We start from the raw sequence: 23,207 nt of genomic DNA, 5'->3' as shown, positions 1-23,207 counted from the left end.
GTGGGATCAGCTAGTCTTGCATAAATTGCAAGTGCAAACTTGACATTTTGTCTGTTTGCTTACTTGGAAAAAATGGAGTAAAACCAGGTTTAAAATTGCTTGGTATCTTTAACATAACTTGATTATGTGTTGTAAAAATGTGCTGAACATTTTTACAACACATAATCAAGATTAGCATCACTATAACCATGATGTTAATCTATTTTGGTGTTTCTTTGACCTTCATTTGTCTTCATTACTAACAGTTTATTAGATAATATGCAATTTCCTTTATACAGCTGATATTAATAGATAAACTGAGTTCATACAGCTGATATGGCATAACAATTTGCTTCATTGTGTTGGATTTCTGTTAAAAGAACATAGCAAATATTATTTTTTCTAGTATCATGAATGCAAGTTATATTATTTCACAACATTTAAAGTCAACCATTTTTGAAAAATGAGCTCATTTTTTTTTCTTAAATTGACATGATTATAACTTTACTGTTGTCATTATCAGGTATCTGATAATGAGATGATTCAGTTGTGACTGCATGGTAAAACAGAAGTTTAATATATCTGTTTAACATATTATTCATTTCAACATTCATTTTAGTAGTTTGTTTAGTTTCATACATTTTTATTCTGTGTTACAGATTTTATTTTTATTATTTTATTTTATTTATTTATTTATTTATTGGATAGGTTAGGGTGGGGTGGAGGTTGATGTTTTAATTTTAGAACGTTTGAATATTCCTCTATGAATATCTTTCCTTAATCTTTGTCACTATTTAGCAACAAATTTGTCATATGTTAGACATAACTGAATGTATATTATTATTCATATTATTATGCGAGTACCTCTATAAAGTTTGGAAAGAAATCAAGAGAGGATGCACTGATTATTCACACATCTCCTTATCTACATTTATTCTGACAATGCATTTACAACTCTCTGATAACTTTATTCCACTCATTGCTTCACTACTCTCAAGCACAAAATCTAGTCTTCATATCCTTGTTTCGCATTTTGTACTCATATCTAGCTTCCAGGATCACCTCTTTCTCATCATGAACTGCAAAATTTTTCTCTGCATCTGTCTTATAAAAATAAAAACTAGTAACTTACTTGTTTCTATTGTATACCCTCTTTTCCATGTATCAACTAAATTTTGTAACTCACAAACTTTGTAATTCATTCTTATAGTGAGTATTTAAAAGCCTATCACTATCTTGATTGCTTACCCCTGTATCCTCTCTGTTGCTTCTCCCATTTCCAAGAAACTTAAGTATTAACTAGTCCAGATGTGCATGAAAAAGACAGATAATCACTTTTTTTCCTTTACTTATCAGTTGTTCTTCAACATCCAAATAATACTTTATTCCATGTCCCCTGAACTTCAACTGCCTATCTGCCTTCATTTTAAATTCCTTGCACTATCAGTTTGCTGCAGTTCAATTCATTCATTATAGTATAGAACTAGTAATCTTTTAATCTCAGAGTTCATAATTTTACACTTTGCCATATTAAACTGGCAACCATTATCCTTATCCATACTGCTAGTCTATTGAAGTCATCCTGCAGGATATCTCTCCATTTCTCTAATTAGCTTGCACCATCAAATTGTAGGTAAGGTGACTAGATCACCAGCTTTCTCAGTGGCTGCTCACTACAAATAATGGTTAATGGTTTTCTGTCTTCAAGTTTCTCTATCAATGCTGGAGCATCCTAGGGTTCTGTATATGTTCACCTATTCTCTTAGTTCTGGTTATAAATGACCTGCTCTCACACACACTTCAAATCTAATCCATAGCTTAGAAATAACAGTGCACTCCATTCCTTCTTTTCATTTGACAAACCTTGCAGTTCCCAGTTGTTAGAACCTTCAAGATTCACTATAGCCAAAGCCCTGAACTCTGAACTCTTAGCTATATTTCATTGGGGTATGACAACTTTGAAGACTTCAATGCAATCAAAACTCATTGCTGTCTCATCTTTTGCAAGAAAGAGTTCACATCCCTTCCCCTAATATTCAGTAAAGTCAGATATCCAAACATGATCAGATTTCCCTTCTTGGACTGACCTAAACCTCCAATCTTTCCTGGTACAAGTACATCTCAACCATAGTTTCTAAAGCTGCCAGAAAACTTGCTATACTTTACCACTCAAGACACTGCTTCATATCATTTTTGAGCTGCTGACTCATATAAAATTCCAAATCTGCAAAACCATGGAATAATGCTCACATATTTGAGTGGTGCATCAAATTCTTCTTTAAGATTGCTCAACGATATCCAAAAGGATACTCCAGTTTATTAATGATCCCTGTCTTTGCGGATCTGCTTCAATTTCTCTCCACTTACACAGACAGTGTTCTGCTGAATTGGCTACTATCATTCTTCCATCTTTCACCAAAATGATAAAAATAACCACAACTGTTAACTAACACCCATTTACAGTTCAGCTTGAAACTTTCAAACCCAATTTCTCTGACCTCCTGTTTCATTTCATCTACTTCTGTTCTGTGAACAGCCTTCTCCATTCTGCCTTCCCCAAAGACTACAACCTTCATCTGTTCAAAGAAATGTAAACAAATTCCTCCTTCTTATCCTCTTGTCAACACACAGAACTGATATGCTATAGGTACTTTTAACCTTTCATATTTCACCCATATGAAATAAAAAAAATTATAAAATTGAAATAATAAAAGAAAGCCACAACTTCCTGAAATTCTTATGATTAAAAAATTATTTATCTATTTCAGTTTTTCCCTATAAAATGAATTTATTATTGTTATTATTATTATTATGTTTATTACAGACTACTCCATGGTGTCCTTAGACGCATTGAAACATCATGTCAAGCACTATACAACATTTGCATGGTATCTACCATACTTTGCTTTGAACATATTCACACTCATGGCACCCACAACAAACTCTGTCAACCTGTTCTACTCATTCACCACTCTCCAAGCAAAAGACCTAAATTTAACATCCTTGCTAACTACACTCTTACTCAATTTCCAAGGATATCCCCTCGTTCTCCCAGCACCAGACCTGTTCTGAAAAATTTCCTCTGTATAATCTTGTAAAAACCCTTCAGTAATTTTTATGTCTGAATCATATCATCCCTTTTCTGCCTGTCAATCAGTTTCTGTAACCCACAAATCTTCAACCTGTTCTCATAAGGTTCATTCCATAGACCTACTACCATCTTGGTCACCTGCCTTTGGATCCTTTTCCCCTTCTTCATTGCCAAGAAACCCTGATGACCAGATCTGCATACAGTAGTCAAGATGGGATCTTATCAAGGCTCGATAAAGAGGAGTGATAACCTGCTTTTCAAAGTATTCTTCAGTAACCAAGTAATTAATATGATGAGCTATTTTAGCCACTTTTGCTAGGTGCCCTCTGAACTTTAACTCCCTATCCACTATCTTCATTAATTTCCAACTGTACTGTTCAGTGTCTGCCCATGAAGCTTTAAGTGGGGGGGTGCTGCCTATACAAAATAATTTAAAAAAAATTATTTTTTTCCTAATCAGTAACCAATTTATTAATAAATAAATCTACATTTATTTATTAATAAACTGGTTACTAATTAGGAAAAAAATAATTTTTTAAAAATTATTTTGTATAGGCAGCTTCCCCACTTAAAGCTTCACGGGCCACCACTGGTACAGTTCCATCAGTGTGGTATATATCTTTTCACCCCAAAATGCAAAACCTTACTTTGCCACATTAAACTGACATCTAAATCATCCTGCAAAATTTTAACATCATCTGTGTTAACTATTGCTCTGCCCAACTTTTCTATATTAGTAAACAACTGAACAGTTCCTCTCAGATCCTTTCCTATGTCATTAATGTACAAATTAAGCAGTAGTGGCCCAAGAACAGAGCCCTGTGGCACACCACTGGTCATAGGCCTTCTTCTGGACTCTACTCCTGAATAAATTATTCTCTGATATCTCTGCATCAATCACCCTCTTATCCACCTCACCAACCATATATATCCATCCCCAATGTGCTTTGGTTTATTGATTAGGATTCCATGTGGTATCCTGTCAAAAGCATTTGCAAAAGTCCAGCCGTATCACTGTAAACCTATTACTTTTATCCATCTCAGCTGTCACTGTATTATAAAATGTGAGCACGTTACTGAGGTATGACCTACCCTTCACAAAACCATGTTGTCCTCCATATAGTATCCCATTTCCATTGATCCATTCCTGTATTTTACTCTTGATCAACTTCTCCAGTACCTTGGCAACAACTCCTGATATGCTGATCGGTTGGTAATTTGCTACATTAGTCTCTAAGCCTCCTTTATGCAACGGAACTTTTTCCCCCTCTTTTCGCTCTCTTGGGATTAACTCAGAGCTGAGACTTAAACAGTATGGTCAAGGACACTGACAATTCTCTAACATCTTCACTTAAAGCATAAGCTAGTATACTATCTAATCCATTTCATTTAACTCAGTTCCCATATAAGCCTTTGCCTCTTACTGCAGTATCTCCACTGGATGTTATACTCTTGCAAAGTGTTTGTTCACTTAGTTCACAAAGTGTTCAACTGATTCAGTTATCTCACTACCATTAGCATTCATTAAAATCATTCTGCCATAAACAATCTTTTTTTTACTTGCAGCATATTGAAAGAACTATTTGGGGTTATCTTTGGCCTGCACTGCTAATTTCCTTTCATACTCTGCTTTTGCCTTTCTTTCCATCCCCTTTGTACTAAAGTGCTTGCTGGTCTCCTTGAATGCCCTCTACATTTACCCCCCTTTTTTCTTCATTTAACTCCCACCTGATTTACTCTCCTGACTCTAGCTATGCAGTCTGCCATTACTTCCATCAAATACTCCTTTACCACTTCCCATATGCTATCAACATCCAGCCCTTGGCACTGATCCAAGCAATCCCCTAAGCTTGTCGCCATCTTTTAATTCAACATATAACCCCTCCCCCTTAACTCCAAACATTTAAACTCCACATATACCCTCTCTTAACTCGTCGTCATCGTCTGGTAGCATCTTCTAGCAAGAGGGTTGCAGCAGATGAGCTGCTTTTCTCCATTTCTCTCTGTCTGTCGCTTCCATCATTCTTAAACCAGTCCATTCCACGATGTCATTAAACCACTCTCTAGTTGTTCTTCCATGTCTTCTCTTCCCTTCAACTTTCCCTTGTAATATAGTTCTTGTCAGGTGTCCTGAAGAACCTCTCAGAAGATGTCCTGCAAATCTAGTCTTTCTTTGCATAATATTCTTTAGCAGTGTTCTTTCCATCCCAACTCGTCTTAAAACTTCTTGCTTTGATATTCTTTCTGTATAGCTAATCTTTTCCATCTTTCTATAATGCCACATTTCCAATGCATTAATTCTTTCCATCTCTCTCTTTCTTAGTGTCCATGACTCACTTCCATAACTTGCAATACTCCAAACTGTTGCTTTAACTATTCCAATTCTAACGCCTATTTCAGTGTTCTTGTTTATTAAAATTCTCTTTATTTCCATAAATGCCGATTTAGCTTTGCCTATTCTATTTCTAATGTCCAACTCCGAAGTTCCTTTCTCTGAGATCCAGCTACCTAAATATTGAAATCTTTCCACTTCTAAAATCTTTCCTCCACATCTTATTTTTACATTATCTTCTATTTTTCTACCCATTATCATTATCTTGGTCTTTTTTGTGTTAATTCTTAGTCCATACTCTTTACAAGAGTTTTCAATTCTTTGAATAATTTGTTGTAACCCATTTTCACTTTCTGCCATCACTACTACATCATCCGTATATCTTAAGTTATGAATGATTCTTCCGTTTATTTTTATTCCTTCTTCTACATCCTCAAGTGCCTCTATAAACATTTGTTCACTATAAAAGTTAAACAATAATGGTGATAACTTGCATCCTTGTCTGACTCCTCTCTCCACCGGGAATTCTCCTGTTTCCTCTCCATTTACACATACTGACACTATTTGTGACCAATATAATCTGTTTAAAATTTCCAAGTCATAAGAGTCAGTATCAGTATTTTCTAGAATGTCAAAAAGCCTTTCATGTTTCACTGTATCAAATGCCTTTTCAAAATCTAGAAATCCCCAAAACAACTTTCCACCATGATTTAGTGTTTTCTCTCCAATAATTCTTAGACAAGTTATAGCCTCTCTAGTTCCTCTGTTGGTTCTGAATCCAAACTGTTCCTCATTCATTTCTTTTTCTATTTTATTCCCAATTCTCTCTAAAATTATTTGCACCAGAATTTTTGCTGTGTGAGTTATAAGACTTATCGTTCTAAAATTGTTACAGTCTAAAACTCCTGTCTTTTTTGGAATGGGGATAAAAATTGATCTTCTAAACTCCTCTGATAATTCCTGTCCTTCATAAATTCCTTATAAGTTCTATCTGTATACCATCTATTCCAGGGCATTTTCCTTCTTTCATCTTTTGAATTGCTAGATTCAGTTCCTCCCTCATGATGCACAGTCTCTGCCCACTATGTTCTTTCCTTTGATTTTCTCCTCTTTCCCTGTCTTCATAAAGTTTACTTACATATTCTTCCCATCTCTGTAATATCTTCTCTTTTTCTATCAGAATTTCACCTCTTTCATGCTTGATTGCTCCAGTCCTTAGCATCTTTCTCCTTCCTGTCATCATATTAATGTTTTTATAAACACCTTTTATATCCTTTCTTTCTGCCTTTGCTGTTGTATCTTTACTTATTTCACGTAACCACTCTTCCTTTTTTCCTTCTTATCTCTCTTTGTATCTCCCTACTCAAGTAGGGAGTACTTTAAGTTACTTCAAAATATTTTCCGTCATCCATGGTTTCTTTCTTTTCTCTCTTTCCTCCTCTTTTTTAGCTAAATGTAATTCTGTATCAGTAATTATGCTTTCCTTCAGAATCTTTTTCACTTGCATCATCATTTTCTTGTATATTTCTCTTGTTCATTTCTTCCTCTACTTTCTTTGAGAATTCATTCGCTGTACTTGGTATCTTCAGCCACTCCATGTTCCACGATTTGTTCCATTTCCCTGTAGTTACCTTTTTTAGATTAATCCTTATCTTAGTTGACAACAATATGTGATCTGTATCACAGTCTGCTCCTGGATATGTTGCTGGATATAATAGCAGCGAAATATTAGCTTTTAAGTTAATAAATAGTTATTTTCTTATCAATCTGTGTTCACATCAATACCGTTTAAATCCAATTCAACATGTGTGACGAACACATAAGCCTATCCACTTGTTTAAATATTCAGATATATATTCCCTATTTTTTTATATAATTTTGCAAATTTTCAGTTTTGATTATTGCTGCATATCCTTTAGTTCTTTGTTGTTTCTTTGCTCCCTACTAAAAATATATTAATTATTATTATTAATATCTGACCTCATTTCTAACTACATCCACCTGGATCATGGTTTTTCTCTGGATCATTTTACTTCCATTTTGGTATCAAACACTTGCTTTGCTACCCTTTCCTTTCCTACTCTGTGTATGTGACCATAACCTTAAATTAAAGATACCAAGAAATTATATACACTTGGTTTAATTCTTTATCCAAGTACTGGGACAACTCGCAGTGAAGGTGGTATGACTTCACATCACTTGCCTTAGTATCCCATAATGCAAAGCACATCTCCTTGCTGACATGTATAATGCTGTGCACAGGCCCGGCTGGTTGTGTGTGCAAAGTGTTCAATATACACAGGTGCTGCAGAAGAAAGGGCGCCTAAAAGATGTCAAAAAATATGAGATAAGAGTTTAAATGAACAACGAATGGTACAGAATGGTACATATAATTATTAATGTACATCGTCTTCTATTTGGGCCCCCTTCAGATCTTCCTGGAAACGAACAAATAAATTCTGAAATTGTATCCTGGACCTGATTATATCACTGTAATTTTTGATTAAAATTTAAGAAAATATACCTAAAATAGTTCTTTATTTTTTGATGTATCATAAATCAACTTGTGATTAATTGTTGAGTTCCGTGTAAGGGCCATATCCTAATTTTAATCAGATCGGATGCATGTGGTCCGACCCTAAAAGTTGGCTTACTACTCATTCTTCTCGACATTCGAGCCTGTTATGTTAGTGGGCTGTTAGGGTGGCATCGGCGAACTCTTGAGTCCAATGTGAAACATTCTTAAAATTCTCTTATCTATTTTCGTTGAATCTTCAAAATTAATTTATTTATTAATGCAAAATTAATGCAAAGAATATTTGAATAAATCTCTTAAGTTTATATTACTATTTTATATTATTTTGAAAATTTATATAACTTGAAAAAATTTGTATAAGCAGGACTAATCCATAGGTAACATTATACTGTAAAGCGATTTTCATTTTTTTTTCATTTCCTGTTCATTTTATTCACACTTTATTCAAAAAAAACTTTTTTGGAAAGGTGTCGAACATTAATCGCACACACAAAAAAATACTATCTGCCGGTCGTGGCTGTGCATTATGGGAAGGGTCACTATCCAGACCGGTTTTGACCTTTATTGATGTCTCATCAGTGGGAGCCAGACTCAATGGTGATGTATAATGCTATGCATTATACATCACCATTGAAGGGTCACTATCCAGACCGGTTTTGACCTTTATTGCAGTCACATCAGTGGGAGCCAGACCCAGAGGTGATACCAAGGTTGAAGTCATGCAGAAGTCATATTTTTATATATGAGTTGCCAAAAGGTGTCACACCTTATTATTATAATACTCTGGATTAGAGATAGTTAGTTGTTGAACGTTTTCCCACTTGGTTATACTATAAATTAAAGATACCAAGAAATTATATACGTGTTTAATCCTTTATCCAGGTGTAAACCAACAAAGTTTGCACCTGAAGTATTTTCAGAACTGGAGCAACTCGTGGTAAAGGTGGTATGGTTTCACACTATGACCTTTACCATGAGTTGCCCCATTCCTGAAAATATTTCAGGCGCAAAGTTCGTTTGTTTACACTTGGATAAAAGATTAAACCAAGAATATAATTTCTTGGTATCTTTAATCTATAATATTACCAAGTGGAAAAACTTTCAACAACTAACTATCTCTAATTCAGAGTATTATAATAATAAGGTGTGTGACACCTTTTGGCAACTTGTATATAAAAATATGACTTCTGCATTACTTAAACCTTGGTATCACCTCTGGGTCTGGCTCTCACTGATGAGACCTCAATAAAGGTCAAAACCGGTCTGTGTAGTGATCCTTCCCATAATGCATAACATTATACATATCCACAAGGAGATTGTGCTTTGCATTATGGGTTACTAAGGCAAGTGATGTGAAGTCATACCACCTTTACCACAAGTTGCCCCAGTCCTGAAAATACTTCAGGCACAAACTTTGTTTGCTTACACTTGATAAAGGATTAAACCAAGTATTATAATTTCTTGGTATCTTTAAGTTATAATATAACCAAGTGGAAAAACTTTCAACTGACCATAACTTTACCTTAGCTCTACTCACTCATTCTTGAATGGTAACAGTTTTTAATATTTTTAACTGCTAGTGCTGCAATCAGTTCACCCTTAATTATTATTATTATTAACATCTGACCTCCATTGAGTTAGAAACTCATTGGGAGGCACACACACTATTGCATACAATGCTCATCCAATTGTGCCTTAAACTGATTCAGTGTATCTACAATTCACAACACATTCAGTTAATGCATTGCACTCACCAACTACTCTCCATGCAAATAACCTGCTCACACCATCCTTATGCAATTTCCAACAATGGCCTCTTGTTCTAAACCCCTTTCCCATTCTAGGAAAAATCTCCTATATGTCAACCTGATAACAGTAGCTTATATGTCTCAATTATATCTCTCCTCCTACTACTCATGAAGCTTTGAAATTTACATTCTTTCAATCTGTCCTCATACTCCACAATCTAAAGACCACTGACCACCTTGGTGAATCTTCTCTTGACCTTTCCAACATATCCTTGTTACCATGAAATCCTGGCAACCAAATCTGTGCACAATAATCCATATGAGGCCTGATCAAGGCATTATACAGTGACATCATCACCTCTTAGTTTCTGCATGTCAGGATCCTCCGCATCATTGCCATTATCCAATGTGACATCTTCAGAACTTGTGCAATGTGCCCCCTGAATTTCAGGTCCTTGTCCACCACCATTCCCATATCCTCTACGGGCTTGAAAGGGCTCCCCACCAAGTGTGTACTTTGCATCCCATCGCTGCTTATCAAATTTCAAACCCTTACACTTTGCATCATTGAACTGATAGTTCCACTGACCAGCCCATTCATGCAATCTATTCAAGTCTTTCTGTAAGACCATAGCATCTGTTTGACTCTGCATTGCCGTTCCCAATTTTACATTATCTACTAACAGCTGCATATCATTAGTTAAACCCATCCCAGTATCATTAATATACAAATTGAACAACAATGGTCCCAACATTTACCCCTGTGACACACCACTAATGATTTTCCTCTTTTGGGATACTGCACCACCATATACAGTGTTCTGATACCTCTCTGACAATCAGTCACTGATCCAACTCAGAAGTCTGTTGCCCAGTCCCATCCGTTTCAATTTATTTAACAGTTTGTTGTGCGACAGTTTTGCAAATCCAAGTACACTACTGTATATAAGTAAGTTAGTAAAACATGATTTGTTTTTGACAAACCCATGCTGCTAACCACAGAGAATACTGCTGTTATCAACCCATTTTTGTATCTTACTTCTCAGCAATCCCTCTAGTACCTTTACCACAACTCCAGATATACAGATTAGCCTATAATTTGTAGCCACAGCCTTTATGTAGTGGAACAATTTTATCTTCTTTCCACTCCCTTGGAACCTGTGCTGTTGTAAGACTCATATTAAACAGGCATGCCAATGCTACTGCCAGTTGGATGGAACATTCTCTTAAGTTGTGTGGTGGTCATCAAATCCTATCGTCCATCAAGGTTATTTATTTCCTCAAATACCTCTTGCTCACTCACAATTAATCCATCCTCTCCTATGTCCTCTACTCTTAAGTTACTCATGATTCCACCCTGATAAGGATGAAACACCTTTATAAATTGATCACTGAATACCTCAACAGTGTCTTCTCTAGCAGTTACCATTCTACTCTTTTCATCCATTAGCACCATCTTAATATAATCATTCTTCCTTCTACTTACCACATATCTAAAAACTGTCTATGGTTTTCTTCACCTGATTTACCAATCTCTGCTCATACTCCGCTTTTGTTTTTCTTACTAACTAAGTTACTCTTCTGGCTTGTTCTTTATACTCTTTATGTAAGTGATTATTACCATTATTCTTCTTTTACTCCAAAGTACCTCCTTCAAAGTACCTTCTTCTTCTTCTACTTCTTCCAGATTTCATGCTTAAGCTCCACATTCATTCATTTTACGCCTTCCTTATTCAGTCTTTTGGCCTTCGGAATACCTCAGCACATTGATGCTATTATGTATTTCTTTGTCAGTTCCCAAGCAGCATCTATTCCCTTACCACTCATTCAATGCTGCAGCTCGAAGTTGTCTCTTAATCTTGTCATAATCTCCAGCCTTGGACTTTCACATATATCTTTTCCTCACAGAAATCTGCATATGGCTAGCCACAACCCAGGTGATCATTTCATGATCACTCTCACCAACTGGAGGAAAGTGCGAAACCCCACTCACAATTACATCCTCTCATGAAATGATGAGATCTAAAACTTTTGATCTTCGCGTGGTCTCCTTTACATGCTACCTAAGATAGTTATCTCAAGAACTCGAGAAATTCATTTTTCTTATTCCAAAATTCTTTCTCTTCATTCCAATCTAAACTACCATAATTAAAGTTGCCACAATAATTATCCTTCTTTTAATCTAAGTTGTTTATACATTTCTTCACCACCACCACACCCTCTCCATCCCCTGGTCTATAGCAACATACAACTAAATGTGTCTTCCTATCAACCATCACCTCACATCACACTACTTCATAACCACCATCGCCAATATTCCCCCTCTTCATGTCAACCTTATGTGGCATAATTCCCCTACTATCATCAGCAGCACTAATCCTACCTTCTTGTCCTTTCTATCTTTGTGAAAAATACCATATCCTCCCATTTCTATTCCTGTAAGGAGATCATCGTCATTCAGCCATGTTTCACTTATTCCAATGATTTTGGGGCAAATAAACTCAATCTGTGAAACCATTTCATCTCCCTTATTTCTGATACTTCTGGCATTTGTAAACAAACACAGTAGTTCATTTTTAGGTCTATAGCCAGTCCTATACAAGCTACTTGTTGATTGTAATTTTTTTGTCACACCTACCTTGCTAATCACCTTTATCACTGCTTTCATAGTTATGAATTTATGGAGACACAGCACACATGTTAAAATAATTACTTTACTTAATATTAGGAAAGTAACATTCGACCTCTGTATTGATGTCATCATCAGGAAAATACATATCTATAAGAACCAAGCTACATGCTACTGCACTATACAAAGGTAAAATGAATATAACTGTTCTTTAATCTTTTACCTAGCCTGACCTTTTGTAGAAAAACTAAACGAATAATATTAAATTTAAAAAATTATAAATATAGTAAAAAATTAAATTAAACAAAAACAGATAAGTATAAAAATAAATTAAAATAAAAAATAAACACATTAAACGATATTTTTTCTTGACCACAGAAACTATGTAAATTGACTATTTGGGAAATGTTGATCAAGTATCTGAGAAATAACTATTTTAATACCAACTAGTTTCACCAACTTAAGCTGTTGGCATCTTCAGGGTACAGGACTGATGATAGAAACTAAAGCTAACAAAACATGTTACAGACTAGATATTAACAGAATTCTAATTATAAATTACAAAACAACACTGAACGTGTGCAATACGCATGTGATGCATACGTGATTTCACTTGTTGTTGTTTAGGAACGTTTTATAGTTGGTACTAAAGTTCATTTCTTGTGTGTTTAGATATCTGATTAGGGTCTTCCAGATCTCAGATAAGATCAAACCTTGGTTCCTATTAAGATTTTCTACAGAACGGGCAACTGTTGTGGCTTCTTTAAAAATACAAGAGCGGTAATCCTCTTCTATGTAAGGAATACAGATTTTATTCCACTCAATGACATGGTTGGTTCTGGAGAAATGGGAAGATAAGCCTGATATATCTTGTCTGTTGTTTTTGACATGTCCGATGTGTTATCTCTCTGTCTTATCTCAAGGCTTCGTGAAGTTTGGCCAATGTAACTTAAACCACACGAGCATGGGATATTATAAACTCCAGCATATTTAAAGAAAGGATGGAAACGTAAAAATTGCAAAATATTTAAAAATAACAGGTGTAATTAACTCTATATTTAAACCAAACCTAGTTCAGAAACAAACCAGGCTAAAAGCATACAATACATTAGCCTTACCGGTCTTAATGTATGGAAGCGAAATCTGGACAATAAAACAAAAAGACAAACAAAGATTAATAACAGCAGAAATGAAGTTTATGAGAAAAACTGCCAAGTATACCCTATTTGATCACAAAAGAAACGAAGATATTATGAAAGAATTAAACCAAGAACCAGTAATAGAAAAAATTAAAAAATATAAACATAAATGGATGGAACACGTTCAAAGAATGAAAACAGAAAGATTACCAAAACAAGCCTTAAAGTACAAGCCATTAGGAAAAAGAAAACCAGGACGTCCTCTTAAACGATTCAACGATGACTTCTAAGGCTGGAACAGGCCATGCTAGGCCTAAATCCTTGATACGTATGATGATGATGATGATGGATGGAAATCTCTTTGGAGATCTTAAGAGTTTTCAAATTGTATCTTTAGGTTTAAAGGTCACTCTTATTTTAATTGGTTTGAGGAGTTTAGCAACCTTGTTAGAGGCTGTCCCCCACGTATGGAATGATGATTGTGGTAATATATTGAATGTCTTTTTGGTGGATCAGAGAACAGAATCTTGTTAACAAGTCTCCGGGGGTAGCCATTCAAGATGAGGTTGTTGGATATCAGTGTCAATTCATCTTGGAGATCTTTTTGGTCTGTTGTAATCCAGACAGCTCTCTTCTTTAGCATATGTACAATGCTGAGTTTTTGAGAAATGTGGTGGGAGGAGCTGAAGTGTAAATAATGTCCTATATTTACATTATTTCTATTATTTCTATAAACTGAGAGGTTGAAATGACCATTAGCTTGTTTCTTAATTAAGATATCCAGAAATGGTAGTTGTTTTTCTTTTTCAAGGTCCAGAATGAATTTGATTGAATGGTGAAAGGAGTTGATCTTATTTAGGAATTCAAATAAGTCATCTTTTTTGTGGTTCCACACAATGAATATGTCATCCACATATCTCCACCATATTGTGGGTTTGGGGTCTACTTGAGATAAAATTCTACTTTCAAGATCTTCCATGAAAAGATCGGCACAAGATGGTGAGAGGGGGGATACCCCATTGCCAAGCCAGTCAATTGCTGGTAAGCGGTTTTCTTCCATAAAAAATAGTTTGATGTTAGGCAATGGCTGAACAGCAAAGCGATATCTTGTGAAAAAAAAGTACCTAAAATGTTGATGACTTCTATCACAGGGATGTTTGTAAATAGAGATTATTCTGTTAATATTCCATTAAACCTCCAACATGAATTCTTTACAGCACTTTAGCCTCAACACACGGATAGAAGGGAATATCATGAAAATAAGTGTCAGAGGAGTTATGAAATACATAAAGTGCAGGTCATAAAAGTTAAGAGTATTGTATTGAAATATAAATTGGAGTATGAAAAGAAATTGGCTAATCAGGCTAAAGGCAATCAAAAAGAATTTCCTTGTTTTGTTGCAAGTAAAAGCAAAAATGAATGTAGAAGAAAAACTTTGGTGAATGCGGACAGCACCCTGGTGTCAGATGCAGATGAGATTGTTCATCTAATAAGTGCTCACTGCACTAAGATCTATCAGCTTGGTGTATGTAATATAGTACATTGCTACCAGTAAATTGGATGAAGATTATAGTGGTGCATAAGAAGGAGGAAGTTCTAGAGCTGTTGCAAAACTGGATAAGAATTCGGCAATAGTACAGAATGAGATATTAACACATACTGAGCAGCACAGAATGAGATATTAACCTTCCTACCGGCTACGACGTCTATAGACGTCCAAATAAATCTGGATAAGATTCAGCCCACCTGTTTAAAGAACCTGGATAAGAAGTGCAATTTGACTGTCATGTCCATTAGAAGGTGTGATAAACCCTCACGCTGAAGAGAAATGTTAATCGGATTATCTCCAATTCGTAGCTGCCTCTCAGTTGCCTGTAACAAGAAACGCACTTTCTTGTTCCATGCTGGTGAACTGGATTTTAGTTATATATGATAGACTAAAAATAGAGAAATTATTTATATTTTTGTTTTCTCTTTTTATTGTACAATACAATTTTAATTTCTGGGCAAAATAAAGGTCTTGCATAATTTCTTCACTTAACCAATTTAATTTTTTATTTTTTTGCGCTAATTTTTTTCTAATCGCTACTAGACAAAAGATTTTTCTTTGTTCTCGAAGAAATTAATTCACGATAATTATTTGGAATATTCTTTTAAAAAAAGAAAAGAAAACCGGCTGCCGACGTTCCAGGTTATATTAATTTTATTTTTGTACAAAACCATGGAAATCGAATAATACTTAACAGATTTCCTTTAGGACATTCTTGAGCAACTTTGCTTTATAGAGAATAACATGAAATTCTTTAATCATATTACTAAATTTTTTCTTCATGTTGTATAGTAATCTGTACTTTCACTATCTTGGTTTCCTTGTATAATTGGTCATTACAAAATGAAATTAACAGTTATGATTTAAATTTATATTTTCTGCATAATTCAGATATTTTATTCTCCAATTTTTAAAGAAAGCGATACATTTGCTTATTTTTATCATTCAAAATATGTATATCAAATGTGAAAGTTTATTTCCATATTTTTACAATAGAATTGAACTTTATTTCGCCTCTGATAGTTTAACCCCCCCCCCCTCGTTGCATTACTATCACACACCCGAAAACTGTTATGAAACATAGGTACAGTTTTTATTTAATACGTTATTTTTCTCTAGTAATATTGAAATAATTGTTCTAGAAATAATTGTTCCACATAACTTTAATTTTTCGATACTGAAACTATGTGGTGATTATTATAAATTAGCAAATTATAAATCACACAATATACATATTTCGTGATTATTATAATTCAGGAAATTATGTGATATTCGGATACAGGTGAAATTAATATTTAAAACCACTGTCATCCTTCAAATGCAATATCAGAATAAAGAAAGTGAAAAACCCGAAGTTTCGAAATACATTTCGAAAGCCCGCTCTCGAAATGTATTGGTCTACAGACTGGATTCTGAACACGCCAATGTTTCGTGATGTTATGACTGAAAAACAATTCAGTCTCATCATGAAGTATTTGCATTTTCAGAATAATGAAGAATACGATCAGGCAACACATCCTTGCCCAGTCCTCAACAAAATTTATGATTTTCTGATGAAAATCCGTCAAAAATGTAGATCACTCTACATTCCTGAGAGAGACTTGAGTATCGATGAAAGCCTTATGCTATTCAAAGGTGGACTGAAATGTAAGCAGTATATTCCCAAAAAGAAAGCGAAGTATGGAGTAAAATTTTTTATGCTTTGCGAATCGAAAAGTGGATATCTTTGGGATTTCAAACCTTATACGGGAAAGCAAACTGTAATCGAGCACGATAAATATTCGGATCTCCCCTTGTCGATGCGTGCAGTAATGCAGTTACTAGACCCTTTACTGGGGAAAGGATAATGGATAATTGCTATTATAATGATATTGCCATTATAATGAATTATAATGGATAATTACTATACATGTGTCCTGAACTCGCTGATTTGCTTTTACAGCATCTTACAGATAGTTATGGTATGTAAATACAAAAAGGCGAAATATGCCTCCAGATCTGGCTTCAGGAAAGCTATCGAAGGGGGAAATCCGAACTTATCAGCGAGGGAAAGTCTTTGCACTACGTTGGAAAGACAAAAAAGATGTTTTTCTGCTATCTTCCCTGCACAATCCATCAGCGGAATCCGTGGAGAAGCATGGTTTGAAGAAAGAAAAACCCATTGCTGTGTGTGCATACAACGACACTATGGGTTGAGTCGACAGGTGCGATCAGCAGCTATCATTCTACTCTGTAATGAGGAAACAGCATAAAAAATATTACAAAAAAGTGTTTGGACATGTTATTTGAATTTTGAAGTGTTTGGATTTTGTTATTTGGAACAGTTTCCTCCTGTACAAGAAAAAATGTTTGTCTACCATAACATATCTAGAATACAGAATAGAAATTGCGAAAGCATTGCTGCATGCACATGCACCTTCTTCAGCAAGCAGAAAAACAGGAAATCCTGCCAGACATCTGAGGTTGAACGCTGCTAACTCCAACTATTATCCCGAAAATCTACCACCAACGGCTAATAAAAAAAAAACCTCCACCCAAATATTATGTATGTAATAAAAAAAATATCAGAAAGGAAACAAAAATCTGGTGCCCTGAGTGTAAAATTGCTTTGTGTGTTTACCCTTGCTTCAAGGTGTTCCACGCTGTTCAAGAATTTTAAATTATGAACAGTATGAAATAAAAAATGTTTGTTTTCAAGGCCATCAAAACAGTCCTTTTCAGGACTACAAATATTGATAGAGGGATACCCGAATGCACTGTTTCTTTTTCATCTTGAAGGCTAATTTTTCAGTTCTTTTTTGACACAGAGAAACTGGAAAGAGTATTCCAGGTAAAGTATTTCATCAAAAAAATAATGAAATAAAATCTACCCTATATATATATAAAATGATAAGCTTTTTTATGTCATGTTTATCGAAATGTTTTGAAACTCAGGGGTTACCCTGAGTGTCGAGTCTTCAAAATTCGAGTCATCAGAATTCAGTGGCTGAACCCCCTTTCGAGTTATCACAATTGAAGGAGAACTGGTCTACCATACCAGAACAGGGGGGGTTGGGCATAGCCCCCTAGTTAATAAATGAAATATATAAATAATAACGGGAACATTTTCACCTTGCCAACACTCAACATTGATGTGATATGGGTTCCAAATTTCTTGTTTCGGAGATATATATATATATATATATATATATATATATATATATATATATATATATATATATATATATATTGCAAAGTTTTGTAATAAAAATTTCTGCTACAATGAAGTTTGGCAGAATCAACAATATTATTACCACCTTATTTCTGTTTCTCGTGTGGGAGAAAAACGGTAAAATGTCACTCTTATAATTATATGAGATGTTATAATGGCAAAAATAGTAAGAAAAAAGTCATTTGCAGTTTCTCTTCAAAACACAAAGAAAGAACATTGTAAATTCAGCCAGTGGAAAAGAAAATACTGCATATTTTTCTCCTGTTATCTGATTTTTTTTCTCATAGTTCAAAGAAGAAATCACTGCATATAACATGAAGTCTGCAGGAGGGAAAAAAATCTGGAAATTGGTTACATTATAACGAATAGAGAAATCATGTCAGAAAAATTATTCACGTATGATTCTAATCTCAGCAGACATAACATTTTCTTCTAGATTAGATATCTAAAGTAACTGAACCTTTGCTACTGTTTTACACTAAAATGAATAGGTATGTTCTCCAAGTGATTTACGTTTGTAACAGCTGTCTTGCGAACGATTTATGAAATAAATTATCTGAAATATCCGCAGATTGCCTAGGTCTATATCCCCCCCCCCAAAAAAAAGAAGATTATGAAACGCATATGCACCTTTTCTTTGAAAATAATTCAAATCCTCTTTTTCAAGATAATTGTATGATTTAATTTCTAACTTTTGATAATAAAAGTGAAACTGATCATTATAAATTAAGCAATTATTTTGGCATAAATAATGTATAAGCATGTAAACGAAATATCAGTATTTCTGTTAGAATATAGGTAATCAACAATCGAAAAGGAAACAAGACATTCTTGACATATTCTGCACTACAGCCTGGGGCACTTTAGTGTTCTCCCCTTTCTTCTCAATAGCACTGAGAGTAACAAGCCTTCAACCTTTCCTCCAGCTAAGAGGAGATTACCAAGTATTTAGAAGACGTAGATTATTTCAGAAATAGCTTCCAGCAGCAGAAGTAATATTTAGATTTTTTTAAAGAAAAACAAACAAAAATAATACTACTGAACTTTCTTTTGTGTGGTATGCATATAAACAATTTTGCATGGTGAAAATATAGCATATTATTTCTAAAATTTCACATAATTTCAGCGGGCAGTAGAACAGCTGGTTTTAGATTGCAAATAAATAGAACAGAATTAGAAGTTTCACAATACAATCTGATTGCCGTATATCTTTTGTCAAAATGGTAAAATGAAGTAATTGATTTTGAATGCTGTCTAGAAAAGTTTTCAAACCTGTGAGTTCTAAGAGAGGATAAGGAGGGGGGGGGGGAAGCATTAGAAAATCTTCAAAATGAAAAAGAATTTTGAATCATTCCGTATATGATATTTTCCCCATTATACTTTCAACATATCTACAAGGATGTGCACTAGATATTATCGTAATATGCATAATACAAATAAATAAATAAATAAATAAATGACGAAGGCGAAGAATCACTGCTAAAATATCATTGGATATAAATTTTTGATACCAAAAAGACACACAATCGGAAACCGAGTAATGCAATGTAGCATTTTAACATTTTTTTTTATTTTGTCTTTATGAATAACAAAAAATCGTTTCTAAAACTGAAATGTGATGATCCATATAATGCTATTTCGCTAGAAACGAAAGAAAAAGGACATTTATTTCAATAAATATTGTTTAAAAATATAAATATTTGACATAATATTTTCAAAGCAAACATTTGAAAATTCTGAAATTCGAAAAAAAATTATTCAATTATTATACGTAAAGTGAAAGATCAATCAGTGCAACTCTTCCGGTGCACTGATTTGTAGAATAACCAAGTATTTATAAGACGTCGATTATTTCAGAAATAGCTTCCAGCAGCAGAAGAAGTAATATTTAGATTTTTTTAAAAGAAAAACAAACACAAATAATACTACTGAACTTTCTTTTGTGTGGTATGCATATAAACAATTTTGCATGGTGAAAATATAGCATATTATTTCTAAAATTTCACATAATTTCAGCGGGCAGTAGAACAGCTGGTTTTAGATTGCAAATAAATAGAACAGATTTAGAAGCTTCACGATACAATCTGATTGCCGTATATCTTTTGTCAAAATGGTAAAATTAAGTAACTGATTTTGAATGCTGTCTAGAAGAGCTTTCAAACCTGTAGAGAAATTTAGAGTAGTTATGCAATTCACTTCCAGGAGAGAATAAGGAGGGGGGGGGGAAACATTAGAAAATCTTCAAAATGAGCAAAAATGTTGAATCATTCCGAATATGATATTTTTCACATTATATTTTCAACATATCTACGAAGTTATGCACTAGATATTATCGTAATATGCATAATACAAATAAATAAATAAATGACGAAGGGAAAGAATCACTGCTAAAATATCATTGGATATAAATTTTTGATACCAAAAAGACACAATCGGAAACCGAGTAAGGCAATTTAGCATTTTAACATTTTTTTTAATTTTGTCTTTATGAATAACAAAAAATCGTTTCTAAATCTGAAATATGATGATCCATATAATGCTATTTCGCTAGAAACGAAAGAAAAAGGACATATTTATTTCAATAAATATTATTTAAAAATATACATATTTGACATAACATTTTCAAAGCAAACATTTGAAAATTTTAAAATTCGAAAAACAATTATTCAATTATTATACGTAAAGTGAAAGAACAATCAGTGCATCTCTTCCGGTGCACTGATTTGTAGAATAAAATACACAAAATTCACTATCACTAAATAGATTCATTGCAAAAGCTGATCAGTGGGCATTTCAGGATTGATTTTTTTTTTCGCATATGTGAAATTGGTTTCAATTTTCGGGAAGAGACACAATAAATCATTTTAGAGGCAAGAAAGGTCAAATAACTTAGGACAGTAAATAAAATTCTAAGCAACACAATAGACGTAAAGACAGGGGGACGGGACACAAAGGTCACTCAGCAACAGTTAATCCACTAATGCTATAGAATAGCCGTAACGAGATTAACGGCGGAGAAAGGTAATGGCATGAAAAAAGGTAGAATGCCGACGAAGTTTTGATCCATGAAAAAAGCTAGGAAGAGCTGACTATATCATCCACACCGGCCGGTTGGGAGGTTAATGAATGCCCAGCCAAACTGGCTAGGCCTTGATATGTTTGTATAATTAGAGCTCAAGCTCAGATAAGAACCACTGGAATGGAAAGAATGTATAATAATCTCAATATAAAGACTGATGTGTCTAACTGTCGAACTACATCCTGGGATGGCAGCGAATTTTAGAGAAGTTGGTAAGAACTTGCGTATGGAAATAGGTTGACAGATGTTATACTTTGCAAGGAACAGCATGGCTTTACTAAAGGGCAGTCATGTTTGAGCAATTTGTTCCTATTTTATAATAATGTTACAGCAGAGTTGGATAAAAGGAATGGATGCACTGTGATACTGTTAGAATTTATTATCATTATTGACACCTCCAGGGAGCTAAGCACTCATTGAGGGAGGCCACACATCACTCATACTATCTAACATACTTTCTCTTAAACTCATTCATGGGAGCTGCGTTCATCACTTTAACAGAATCATCTCACTCGCTCACTCACTCATTGCTCTGTAACAGAAAGATCTAGCTCTTACCTCTTTAATAACTGTGCACAAACTTAATTTCGATAAATTCCTTGTGTTCTCTGTCACCTTCCATACAACAAAAAAGTTTTATCAGTTGATAACCTATAACAGCCTTTCAGAGATTTGTACATCTCTATTGTATCATCCCTCTTTTCCTGTTTACCATTGTCTGCAGTACACATACTCTTAATCTCCCCTCATAATCTACATTCCATAATCCCAATATCATCTTTGTTACTCCTCTTTGCATCTTTTCCACAGCTTCTTTATCCCTTTGGAATTCAGGAGACCAAATCTATGCACAGTAGTCCAGGTGCAGTCTCAAGACTTGTAAGACACAAAACGACTTCCTTATTCTTATGTGGCAATGATTGTACTCAAAGGATATTACAGTTATCCTTTGAAATGTATTTGCAGTTTTTAAGTAAGTTGACACTTACTAATATTGAATTGGCAGCTTATTTGCCCACATTTCCAGACTATTCAAGTCATTTTGTTAGCCTGATATCAGTAACATCCTGATTGTCCTGCCTGTCTTTGCACATCAACAAATAGTTCAGCATCTCCTATCGGATCCTTACCATTAATGATATTAGTAAGGATCTCCTATCAGATCCTTACCAATATCATTAATGTATAGTTAAACAACAATGGTCCAAGGACTGATCCCACTAGTTACCTTAAATCTGGCAGATTCACACCCATCATATACCACATTCTGATACCTGTTGATCATTCACTTATCCAAGTCATGAGTTTATATTCCAATCCTATATTTTTCAGTTTATGCAACAGCCTTTCATATGGTATTCTATCGAATGACTTGGATAAGTGAATCATAGCGCATGCATTGCTTCATCCAACTGAGCCATAAATAATGTTGTTATAAAATATGAGCAGCTTTTTCCAGCTAAGAGATGACCTTCTTTTAGTAAACTCAATCTTTCCTTGTAGTGTATAGCCTCTCTGTCAACCCATTTCTGTATGCGAGTTCTTACCAACTTTTCTAAAATCTTCTCCAAAGATACCTGTGGATCAATAGTTAGACACATTGGTTTTTTATCACCTTTGTGCAATGGAACTATCATGCATTCTTTCCAATTCTGTAGTAGTATCTTTCGTGAGCTGAGACTGAAGCAATAGAAACATGTCAAGGCATAACCAATTTTGCTGAACATTCTTTTAGTGTATATACTGATATTCCATTTGTCCTTATTGCTGAATTCTTATCCAGATTAAATGATAGCTCTTCAACCTTATTCTTATGTACCTCTATTTCATTGTAGTAGCAGGAGGAGGAGGAGCACTGTGCACCATGTTACATATACCTGGTTGATTTATTTTAGCAAAGTGAGCACTCATTAT

At 34.3% G+C, this 23,207-nt stretch overlaps 1 protein-coding gene across 2 annotated transcripts in view; it reads left to right on the top strand.

Annotated features, from left to right (window-relative positions):
- LOC150109924 (F-box/LRR-repeat protein 5-like) overlaps nucleotides 1-23,207 on the top strand; it is a 335,771-nt gene that overhangs the window by 48,672 nt on the left and 263,892 nt on the right. Inside the window, exon 2 of one of the 2 annotated variants that reach the window (XM_090397315.1) lies at nucleotides 12,415-12,504. The exons of the other annotated variant lie outside the window; for it this stretch is intronic. Coding sequence (XP_090253441.1) covers nucleotides 12,484-12,504 — 21 coding nt within the window. The 5' untranslated portion in view covers nucleotides 12,415-12,483. The remainder of the gene's footprint in view (nucleotides 1-12,414; nucleotides 12,505-23,207) is intronic. 2 annotated transcript variants of the gene reach the window in all.

The sequence above is a fragment of the Typopeltis vanoorti genome, chromosome 1 (genome assembly GCF_054136105.1).
Source record: "Typopeltis vanoorti isolate ZY-2024b chromosome 1, IOZ_Tvanoo_1.0, whole genome shotgun sequence".
In the NCBI taxonomy this organism is placed as follows: Eukaryota; Metazoa; Arthropoda; class Arachnida; order Uropygi; family Thelyphonidae; genus Typopeltis; species Typopeltis vanoorti.
Note: the sequence above shows the minus strand (reverse complement) of the source record. Positions and strands in the feature narration are given on the sequence as shown.